At 35.3% G+C, this 12,979-nt stretch overlaps 1 protein-coding gene across 1 annotated transcript in view; it reads left to right on the forward strand.

The window, feature by feature from the left end:
• LOC138331622 (equilibrative nucleobase transporter 1-like) overlaps positions 1 to 12,979 on the forward strand; it is a 75,662-nt gene that overhangs the window by 27,962 nt on the left and 34,721 nt on the right. The window contains exons 4-5 of the mRNA XM_069279340.1: positions 11,412 to 11,601; positions 12,714 to 12,878. Coding sequence (XP_069135441.1) covers positions 11,412 to 11,601; positions 12,714 to 12,878 — 355 coding nt within the window. The remainder of the gene's footprint in view (positions 1 to 11,411; positions 11,602 to 12,713; positions 12,879 to 12,979) is intronic.

Genomic DNA, 12,979 nt, shown 5'->3' on the forward strand with positions numbered 1-12,979 from the left:
AGAGTGCTACTACTACTGTATGCAAGAAAATACGTTTTTATATGTAGATATAAAGGAGAGATATTTCCTTTCTGAGAGTCATAAAATGTTGTAAAATGCAAGGCTTGCCAAGGGTTTACATCATTTTGTGATTCCTCAACGTTTAATTGTAATTGTATAGCTATGATATCACGCAATTTTGAAATATGTATGGGGAAAAAATCGTGACTGCACGTCAGTTCTCCATATATGAAAATTGCGTGATATTTTCTATGCAAATCTCGTTTTTTTGTATCTTCTAAAGTAAAACCAATTTAACCAATTAAGTTCAATTGTACCGAGAAAAGAAAATAGAAGTATTGTTGCCGCTGGGACGTCCAAGGTTTTATTGCATGGGTAGCCATGCAATACAGCCTCGGACGACATGAGTGTATAGCATGAGGTCCGCCAGTATTACACATGTTGGTATGAGAGAAAATATACACAACATCTGTACTGAATAAAAGTCCGTTAGGACCATTGGTCTTAACACTTCATCCACCTAAAGAAAGAATGCAATTAAATTTTGTCCGTTATTCAATCTTTTTGACTAACATCTTCAATATTATTCAATGTAATTTGTTGAATTGACTAGCTTTCTATAATATATAGACATGCGCACACACACCGCGATGCATACAACAGAGACCATCTTTAAATGACCATACAATATAGCTGCTATTTGTATGTCATTCCCAAGTGATCAGTTTTGGGATATTGTCCTTGGAGAGCTTACGAGCTTGTATTTATCACCTAATAAGCACAGCTGGTGGACAGCAACAGAAACATTGGCCAAAATACATGTCATTCGCCTCAATGTGGTTTTAGTCTCCGTTACCACTAACACGGAAGTTATTGGGTTCAATACATGGTCAACTGACACCAGCCATATAAACAAATCAGATAATTTTAATTAATCAAGCACGATCGTTACACCGTTAGGACCATTGGTCTTAATTTAAATACACTGGATGTTTTTGTATCAACAACTCAAATATATACTTTCTTATTTCGTTTTTCGATGATTTTGTGGGTCAGTTTTTCTTCTTTTATGATGACAATTTTGAATTTTGTATCAATAGCGACATTTTGATGGTTTTGTATCAGCAATTACTTGTATTTTAATGATTTTTGCTTTTGTATCATGATTCTTTCGCATCTTGCTGGTTTTGTACCAATGGCAACTTTGTATCTTGATTTGTGATTTGTATCAACAACTTCATTTATATGTTGATAGTTTTGTACTTGCACCATGCACTATACTTTTGTATCTTGATAGTTTTGTACTTGCACCATACACTATACTTTTGAATCTTGATAGTTTTGTACTTGCAACATAAAAATATACTTTTGTATCATTTTTGTTGTACTCGCACCATGCACTATACTTTTGTATCTTGATGGTGTTGTACTTGCACCATGCACTATACTTTTGTATCTTGATAGTTTTGTACTTGCACCATACACTATACTTTTGAATCTTGATAGTTTTGTACTTGCAACATAAAAATATACTTTTGTATCATTTTTTCTTGTACTCGCACCATACACTATACTTTTGTATTTTGATGATGTTGTACTTGCACCATGCAATATACTTTTGTATCTTGATGGTGTTGTACTTACACCATACTTTTGTATCTTGATAGTTTTGTACTTGCACCATGCAATATACTTTGTATCTTGATGGTGTTGTACTTACACCATACTTTTGTATCTTGATAGTTTTGTACTTGCACCATGCAATATACTTTTGTATCTTGATGGTGTTGTACTTACACCATACTTTTGTATCTTGTTAGTTTTGTACTTGCACCATACACTATACTTTTGTATCTTGATGGTGTTGTACTTACACCATACTTTTGTATCTTGTTAGTTTTGTACTTGCACCATACACTATACTTTTGTATCTTGATGGTGTTGTACTTACACCATACTTTTGTATCTTGATGGTGTAGTACTTGCACCATACACTATACTTTTGTATCTTGATGATTTTGTATTTGCACAATGCGATATACTTTTGTATCTTGATGTTTTGTACTTGCACCATGCACTATACTTTTGTAGCTAACTTTTGTTCTTGATGTTTTGTATGCACCATGCACTATACTTTTGTGTCTTGATGATTTTGTATTTGCACAATGCGATATACTTTTGTATCTTGATGGTGTTATACTTATACCATGCACTATACTTTGTATTATCTAATGTCATTTTATCACATCTCCATCATACGTGGACACACACAAACCATTCGTACTCACGTAAAATCTTCCTTATGACCCCCGGGATTAATACTCTATTCACTTGTTATGTGTCTGAAAGACAACGATGTCTGATCAATGGCATTGACTGATGGACCGAGCTTGGCACTTCATGTTTAAAGAAATTGATTTCGTTGTCGGAGACGAATAATCAGACGGGAAGCACAGAATATACATTATTCTTAGTGACGTTTGTCAAGGAATTGACATTAACGATCAGTTAGGACTTTTGGCAAGCATGCAAGCGGTATAATTTGGATGTCATATAATGTAAACTATATCGTCATATTGTCTGAACGTATACAAACGGCAGTCTTAGGAGCAAAACTTGATTACCTACGCATATGGATTTCATTAAGTAGACTATGTCTAAAGTTATTGTAGTTATTGAATGTGCCAACCAAACGAACCTGAAAAATTGGGACATATGTGTGTGTTTTGTGAGACTGCAGTATCTACGTATCGCGCAATTTTTGAACATGTTCATACAACCGTAGTATATCACTACTAAACCGTATTAGAATATACTTTATTTCATGTGTTATTCCCTTTCACAACCGTTTTAACACGAACTTATCAAATATCCAACTGCGTGTAAGTGCGACTCCACTACGTAATTGATAAAGAACAATACAGTTTGGCGCGGATTGGTCACGAAGCAACATGATATAGTTACGTTGCATTACCGGAAAGTCAGAGTCAAGGACGATGACGGTAAATACGTAAAATCACGATAAAATGGGGAATAATAAGATACATCACGTTTCAAAATCTGTCACGAGATTGACAAGTACAAAACTAACAAGATACTTAAAACGACCTTGTACACTGTATTTATATGACCCATCGTCGTCTATCTCTTGACGTAGAGATGATCAACAGGTGGTGCTTGCAATTAATTAGCTTTAAAAATATCTATTCCATCTGCATATGCATTTTCATAATATGCTCAGATTTTCTCCTAGGAACTGTTATATGTCTATGTATAAAGTATCAAGTATGTACCAATCCTGAAACTGAAATATGCCATTGCATTACATGGCTACAAGAGACACAATGATGTAATGTGTTCAGCTTGTTCACAATATTATTTATATGTTTGTGGTGTTATTCATACTTAATTGAACCCGAACAAATGCAACATGCACATCGTAGCTGAGTACTTCACAGCTAAATAACAGTTTCCCTATACTTTGATGTTCTAGATGACAACTCTGCAGCCAATCGGTGTCCCCAGAGCGGATGATACTTATATTAGAACTATAATGGTATTATTCACTGGCGCTAACAGCCCGCATCATTTACGAATTTAAATTATTTGATGTTGGTTTTCAAGGCGGTACTCTGAAGATTAGATCTGTAACCAGAATCATTTCAGAAGGACTTTGCAAATTAATTATTTGACATCCACAATGGCAAACCACTACGCTATCTAAACCTTGCCGACGATGCTTTTGGTAAGCAACTTCTACAAACGGGTCTCGCTAACGACAATAGCTGTTCTACATTGTATGGTCAAGGTGTTATGAATAATTGTTTTATTATGTTATTGCGATTAGATATGTTTCTCTTAATCATAAACCGAATGAATAAGTACAACAAAACCACAGTGATAAAGCCTAGATAAAGCCTGTATTTGTATGGATCGTCAGTCAAAATTACGAATATAAGTAAAATGGGTAATTTATAAATGAGAAAGCACAATCAGTCTAAGGAGACAAATCGGTATTCAACAAGTGATATGAAGAGTAGTTCCCTTTTCATAGTACTATATCAATGACATATGCCGACGAAGACACCATGCAACATACCTCATCCGTTCATATTATACTGACAACGGACGAACCAGCGTAAAAATACACGTTGAGCAAGAGCAGAAACTACCACTTTTATAGACTGTGGTGTGTCTCGACAAGGGGACAGACACCAGAGCCTACCTTACAGGAGTGGATGTCTGTATGTTTTGGTGATGTTTCTCGGCGAAATGGTGGCAACTCTAGCATCTTTATAGCGCTATCGTACTAAGATAGAGCATACATCGGAAACCGACAAACCAGTCGTCACACTCCCTTGATGATGAGCAGGAGCTGAACTTACAACTTTTACAGACTATAGTGTATATCGGCCAGGGGACAAAACATAGAGTCTATCCTATGCTGGCAAACGAGACCTTAGAAAGTTAAAAAAAAAGTCACAATCCCACATCTAGCCAGGACCCATGGATAGGAGGAATCAGATAAAATTTTAACGACCTACTTGGAGGGCAGCACCCCATCACATTATATTACAAACCGGCGAATCAGTCGTCCCACTCCCTTTATGCTGACCATGAGGTAATGCTTGATTGACCAAAGACGTGAAACGAATCAAGTAATATATTACAAATGCATTAATACTCGGCTAATGTTACAGAGATACTTGGCCGCAGTAATACAATATAATTTCATATACATTTGTATTTACATTGCCACTGCACAGTACCTATATGTTGCAACTAAGCCCAATGTATGAAATTTTCATTATTATACCTCAAGTGAAAATCCTGCATTCTGATTGGTCGAGAGATATTTGATATTTTACACTATCACACGGCAGGTAACATTAGAACAATAGGAAACAATAGACACGTTCGTAGCAACCCCCTAGCAACGGGTGATAGTGTATTTTTGACAGTGCAAAATATTAACCGCCCAAAAAAGATGCGCACGCGTTTCTTTTTTCGACGCCATCTTTGTTTTTTGAAGCGACGCTTCAAAATTTATCTGGAGCTACTTAGGAATAGTTTTGCCAAATCAGTCTGTTTATCAATATATTTTTTTCCAAATAAAGGACGGAGCTTTCCGTTTACGCCTTTTCGCTTACCATCCAAGCGCTATATGTTGGTTTTATGAACCCGTCGGTGATTAGGTGAACGGAAGACATGCGATTTCAAGCGTCTTCGTGACGTTGCTAATGTTGTAAACAGACGGTGGGACAAAACCAAAATTCATTTAACAAACGCAGTAGACAAGACAACAAGAATTTTCAATAAATGCTTATTGTGAGTATTCTTTTTAATAATGCAATGCTAGTTAGCGCTACTGAGTAGAAGCTGCTATGCTATTCTACTGCCGACGGTGACTGCTCGACTATTGCGTAAATCAGTTAAAATGTTTGCAAAACTTGAAAACTAGTTTCGTTTTTAGACTTTTGGTATAATAAAGTAAATACTACCTGCATTAGAGGGTGGCAGTGCCTAGTGTCACCCCTTTGAATATCACTGTCACCCTCGGCTTCGCCTCGGGTGACAGTGATATCCTCGGGGTGACACTAGGCACTGTCGTACTAACACCATAATCAGATTTCAAAAATATTGGATTTAAGTCAGTGTGGGAATTCACTGAAAAATGTTAAAATATTCTTAAAGTTGATCAATATGAAAATATATTCTAATTAAAATATTTGAAATGGTTGAAGTGTTGTATTTATCTTAGTATATCTGGTTTATCGATAGAAATATTTCATCTATTGCCACGGTTTCGTCGGTTGCCCATGACAACACACCGGAATGCACTGGCACAAAGCCTTTCCCCCGTCAAATGACGCATAAGTTTTATTTTCATGCTTTATTTTTTTATTTTTTATTTTTATTTTTTTAAATGATAATGACTACTTTGAATGTAAATATAAGCATTGGTTGTCATAATTTTGACATACATTGGTGTGTAACATACATTGGGTGTTCTAGCATATCCAGTGGTGCGGTAACCAATGCTAAAATGTTACTGCACATTGTTTTGATTTCGAGATAGCGCGTTTTCTAGTCGGACACTTATTCACATGGTCTAAATTCCACTCTACACCGGTTTCTGCTATACATACTATCAATAGGTATTAATTTTCACTGGTTGATTTTAAAATCACGCTTTAAACTTTCCCGAAATGAAAACACTTGACAGTATTATAAACGCGGCAATGTACGCGAGATATTTCGCAAGTTACAAGTAAAGTTTTGTGAATATATAACCATATCATTACCAAAAGTTATATAATATAATATCGTGATGTTTCCTCTTGCATGTTGCGGAATAAATCCACGTTTATAGTGCAAATGTCTGCTAACAGAGGATCAATTTTCATCTGTAGAGAAAGTTTGAAGACCTAACTAAATAAAACTTAGTAAGCCTGGGTGATTCGACCACGCGTTTGAATTTTATTTGTACTGATGTTTCAATAAGGTATATTTGAAGATATGTAGAAGTATGCTGTCGGGGATAATAGCATTTAATGACTAAATGTATTGATTGCGGCGTGTCAGCCTCCCGTTGATATATGTGTCTAACGTGGGATAAGCTGATAATAGCTGGTGATATATACGGTACATGACATAATGTCTATACAATACATGATAAATCGGGTCTGTCATTTATCTTCGGAGCTTTTATAAAGTCTTAAACTGATACAGCCAATCTTATCATATATCAAATAGCTTTTATTTCTAAATGTCCAAGAAAGATGGTGGTAGGAGAGGAACATGAAATCGATACACAATGGTACAATGTTAGGCTTTAGAACAAAGACGGAATCTGCTTATAAGCGCTCCATGATCCCACACGGCATTCAAGTCTCAGTCCCTCACCACTCCCAAAGATGATAGTTTTACAATGTCACGCGAGCAATTCGCCAACTTAAGACATTGGCAAATCTTTCTTCATAAAAGATACAAAAATCGCCTTATTTATTAGAAATCGGATCACGCATGCAAACAAATATGTCTCATAGTTTCTGGCAACCTCATAAACTCTGGTTTTTATATTCATTTTATATATCCTTGCTGATATTGGATTGTAAAACAGTATCCAGTGGCCCCAGCTTTATCCAGTGGTCCTAGCTTAGATTTTTACGATGGAAATCATTTCACATTAACCTTTCCATTTACTACGATTTTTAGTTTTTTGTTTTTGTTTATATAGTTTTATGATATTATTGGCGTTATTATGTGTTTGTTGTGATTCGACTCGAAAAATGATTTCTTCACAATAATCGTTCCATTTACGAGGATTCGTAGATTGTTTTGTTAATATACTTGTTATTCCTTAGTGTTATAATATTCTTTACATTATAATGATTCTGTTTCGCATCGTTGTGGAAAACATCTTCACAATAATATTCCCATTTACTGGGATTATTATGTTGTTCATGTACTTGCTATACCCTACGTTGTTTGTTTTACATGTCCAACACCAAATCTAACCCAGTATTATATCCCTGATATTATTTTGATTTTTGTTTTCGATTCGATGCGCTAATATAACATAGCATAGCGTGCCTCCATTTTATGTACCGTCTTACACCCGTAAAAATGATAGTAATACATTGATATGATATTCTCCAACCATGTCGTTAAAACCTTTAACAGCCCCTGACATAGCGTGGCTAATGATGTTTATAGTGAACGTCATCAAAGAGAAAACTTGAATCACGTAATAAAATGATCACGTCAAACATTTTATCGAATACTCAAATTGCAAACAGACACGCGTGACATTTAAATGATGACTTTTTATAATGCGTTATCATTGCATTCAAATGATTTCACGATAGTCGTATCCAGAATATTCAATGTATTTCTCAAACAGGTCTTTTACTCGTAGTTGCAGTTTAACAAGAAGACTTTGATAAAAAACTAATTTTGAACATCAATTTGGCTTTTTATTTTGTTTAAGAATCATAATAAATACAATTATCCTCGATACACCAGGGGTTACTATCACTGACAGTATATCCACCCCTTGACCATCTCATAGTAAAACTGAAGTCACCGGAACCACAGATACTTTCATCATTTAATCTCCATAAAAGGGATATAACGGTACACTGTGATTAACTGTGTTGCGTTGAAGTCAGGATTTGCTCTCTCAGTAATCTTCAAAGGCAGTCTATACAGGCCTGTTATTGGTCAGTTTTTTCTCTCCCGAACTGCCTCCAGTTTTACTATGGGATAGTCCAGGGGTGGATATAATGTTAGTGATAGTAACCTTTGGAATATCGAGGATGACATTCAGTGGACCTATTATGCGACTAAAAGTATTGGCCTTTACATATTGTAGTTTTTTTTTGCTCCAAAATATTGTATAAAAGTATCGATAAACAAGCAATACATATACCATGTCTTTAAAATTACACCTCCACTAGTGCGTAATACATTTCATCATTGTATATGCAAATGTATCATTGTCCTTTTTATATTTTTGTAAATTTGAAGACTAAAAATGAATCTGCCTACGCCAATGACCCGAACTGCTTTGAACGTCTCCAGATGTATAATAAATTATTTATCCATTTCCACCACCCAGCACTGAGTTGATTCTACTGAGCCCGAACTATGTCCTCTCAGTGTCTACATAGGATCTTGTATGATACTAATGTTGTATGAAATCTTCACTTTAACGATGTAAATCAAAGTACTCAATTTTGCCGTTTTGTCGTTATGTTTGAATATACAAACGGGAATAGTTGAGTACATAGCTAGTCAATCGCACGTCGCAAAAAAATCTCTTCAATATAAGCAGTAAATGCGTTCTGTGTAAGGATAAGTTTAGGTTCGAAAAAATTATTTGGTTTAAAAAAAAATGTCCTTACCCAAGATGAGATCGATTCAAATAACATTAATCAAACTTTATCACACATTACTTTGAATTTAAATTTTAACTTTGCATAAATAACATACATGTTTTGCATGTACCACTGAGGTAAAGGGGATTCAAGGCAATACTTGGTTGATAAGCTTTTCCTCACCTCGCTTGTGATCTTTATCCTCTTACAAGATTGAGTTATTTCTTACGTGAACAAAACTATACACTTGTTAAAAAAGCGATATAATATTGCATCACAGTGTCAGCACACATTCAGCCAAATACGTATTAAGTAATCGATTAATAAGTGAAAAGAAGGTTTTACTAAAGCACAATAATAAAAGGAAAAATACGAGTTTCCCAAAGCAATGACATTTACACACACTATGTTTTGCATAAAGGAAAGTCCATCTTAAATGTCTAGCTGTCAATGGGACATTAAATACTAACAAAACAATCAACCTGCTGTCAAAGATGTATATTATGGACAATAAAGATCCGTCCCGCATCTCTGTTGCAGAGGTGCAGTACTACAACGCGAATGCGGGTCTCTCATAACGTGCCTATCTGCCAAATTTTTAATTTTTTTTTTTAATTTTCTTTTTCTGTCACTTGCACTTCAACAGGGCAACCATGATAAAATCATTGCCTATGCCTGTATTTTATCGTTATTTAATTATCTGATTGGTTAAGCTGAGTATTAAGGTAGTGGAGACAATACGAACATCACGCTTGGTGTCACTTCTGGGAGAAAAGCTTGTGAAATATGAAATATGAAGATATGAAACGGCAATTTTGTTACACTCTCGGTGAGCAAAGATTTCATAATAATGACATTTGAATTCAACATCTTTATAAAGGGCGAGATATTGCGCATTTGCAAAGAGAAAATAAGAGTATACCACAGACTCCCAAATCATACACTCATTCATACACACTACATGATACGCTGCCCGCAAGTGATCATGGCTGTTAATAGGACGTGTCAATCAACCAGTCAATCATATCTCTATACTAGTAAACATGTTGCAATTCAGTAATCAAAATCAATTCGCCGCTGCACACTTTACTCATTTCCAATGTTGCAACTCTGCATGATGACCAACCGATGTGCTCGTTTTACGTACAGTATATTTCGTTCATATTGCTTATATTCTGGATATATGATAATTCTCATTTATTGCTATAATGGGACTACTTGACACCTTTAACCTTAGCAATCAGATTATGCCAACTCATTACCATTCATTATATACCGCAAATTAGAAAATATGATTATAAAACCCACCTGGAATGTGACCCTGTATTCTGTTAATGGGAATATGAGGAAATACATGCAAACGGCAAGCAATCAGTTTCGGTTTACGTTCAATTACGCAACGACTAATGAGGTTCAAATTAAGACGTTTCCAGAGAGGCTCGGCTGAATAATACATGTTCCTTCATGTTACAATGTTTATAAAATCCGTGCTTATATTGTATGATTGAAACGATATGTTCATGGACCAGTTGAAAAAACAATCCCAACATTATTAGCATTACAATACATGCACTCATGTCTTTAGTTATCAAACAAGTTTTTCTTTCAGCGAAGGTTTGTAAAATTGCAACTCTACGAAGAAAAAAAAAATTATAAAAAGACGTGGCTTTGTGGTGAATTTTTTTTTCAGGAAGGTTACATTCGGCGTCAGCTGAGCGATAATCACGTTCTTGGGGATAATGACCTTGGTTTTTTAAAACGACAGGGATGCATCATGGCTATGTTCTGTATTCTGAAATACAAACGGTAGCTATACAGAAAAGCACAGTTATAACGAATATCTTGGGGTCAATGGAATCACTTCGTTATAAGCATAGTTCGTTATACACTTATTACAGACATCTTTTATAATTACTACGTTATAACCATGAATTCGTTGGATATTTGTTCGTTATAAACGTGTTTTACTGTATTTGTTCATCTAACCATTATCATCACTCACCTATCAAACACATTGATGAATTGTATGCGATACCAAACCTTTGTTGGGTAGGTCAGCTCGATTCCCGTCGACATATTGACTACATATGGAAAAAAATGTTATAGTTTGCGATACAGATATCTTCTATTTGTTTAAGAGTGTCACTAGCATTTTAAATAAAGTATACTATGATTAAATATATATTTTTAATCCATTATATGGCATAAAGATTGTGTCGATTTGTCGTCTGTCAGTGCCATGTGTCCATCTACAGCACAATCGATTGTAGCGCAGAATTAATTTTCTAACGAAGAAAAAAGTAATTGGTGCAACCATTCTCCAGCTTCTGAACGAAAACGCTACAAAATTGCTACATGTATTACCGAAAATGCTGAAACATTGGATTATCATCAATTTCGTTAAATCCATTTTCGTGGTTGAAGAGTTAGTGTTTGTATGTATGTTTTTTCCATCCTATCATTGTACTTTGAGTGACATTAATCTGTCAATAGTAAGCTAAACAATAAATTTTTGTGTGTATTTTTCAGGAAACACATTCCAGTCATATGGAAACACAGACCAGCTTTATGTTTCTGACTATCGGTGTTGTTCCTATTCTTGTGTCAACAATCGCTTTCCTCCCCAAGTCACGGATCCCTTGGCCACTCCCGGCGGGATATGGAAAGCATGGGGAAGCCTGGAAAGAATCTTCGGGGTCAAAGAGATCGAATGGACAAGGTATGATAGTTTTTTTTGTACTTGGACAGTATATAATTATCTACCCTTGTGAGTGGGTATTGTTTGTAACGCCATGTGTTCGGCTGCGTAACGTTTTTGAAATAAAAAAAATGACGTCACAACGCATAGTTACCGACAACGGAGGTAAAAGTAATATGCAAAGACGGAATATCGCAATCCTATTTTACTACCACAATATTGCCCTCGGGTAAAATATCACATTCTTGGATAAGTGAAGGAATGTACGGTTATTAATCGTAAACGTCATTCGAGTCCTCATATCGGTGGGGTTTTTTTAATAAAAAGAGCATAAAGGTTAACAGTGGTGTATCTTATAACGAGAACAAGTTACCAATTTATGATATTCATGTACCATTTTTCTTAATATTAACTTTAATATAGATGCTTTATGAAATTAAGGTTAACAGTGGTGTATCTAATAACGAGAACAAGTTACCAATTTATGATATTCATGTATCCTTTTTCTTAATATCAACTTCAATATATATGCTTTATGAAATTATCGACCTATGTCAATGACTTTGATAAGAAATTAGTAGTACGTTGTTTTGTTTTTACATGCATATAAAGTATATATAAACATAATTGTTCTTTGCAATAATTCTCTTTGTTCCTTTAATGGAATGGAACATCACCCAAAACCTGGAAAAAACCCATTAGTTTTAAGGATCTATTTTTGGGTAGGAAAATGCTACATCTAATTACATCATAGTGCTTTTTATATACAACTTCCTTGTTTAAAACAATGCATCTAATAGCACCTCTGGGAGCGAGTTCAGATCCAATGTGAGCACTTGCCAGGTACTGACCATTGGTCGGTGTTTTCTATCTGTATACTCAAGCAGCTTCCCGTTTCTTTTAAACCTGGTAATACTTAAATAATCATGTACCAGTTTTCTATAATGAAGACATCTTTGGATAAACAATTTTAAGGGCTGCGGTGGCCGAATGCTGAAGATGTCCCGATATATTACCTCAACCCTCCACCTCTGGGTCGCGAGTTCGAATCCCATGACCCTGGCTGTTAATAGGAATCAAAACTAAACAAATAATCAAACAACTTAGCCTAATGCCACATTTTTTATTTGCAGGTCCTAGCAAGTCGAGTAGTAATTTTGCCACGTTTAGAATCGTGGCCTGCTCAAGTGTTTATATCTGGTCTGTCATCTGGTTCGCCATCTATAATCTCCGGTCATTCACATACGACGGCAACGTTCGGCTGATGTTGATGAAATATGGAGTTGCCAAAGAAAACGGTTAGTGTTGTTTATGTCAATATGAAGAGACGCCAGAGCGAGCTCTGAGATTTTTTTTCGTGAGAGTCATTGCATGCACTAGCTCTAGAGATTCCTATGTT

This window comes from Argopecten irradians, chromosome 9 (genome assembly GCF_041381155.1).
Source record: "Argopecten irradians isolate NY chromosome 9, Ai_NY, whole genome shotgun sequence".
NCBI classification, from domain to species: domain Eukaryota; kingdom Metazoa; phylum Mollusca; class Bivalvia; order Pectinida; family Pectinidae; genus Argopecten; species Argopecten irradians.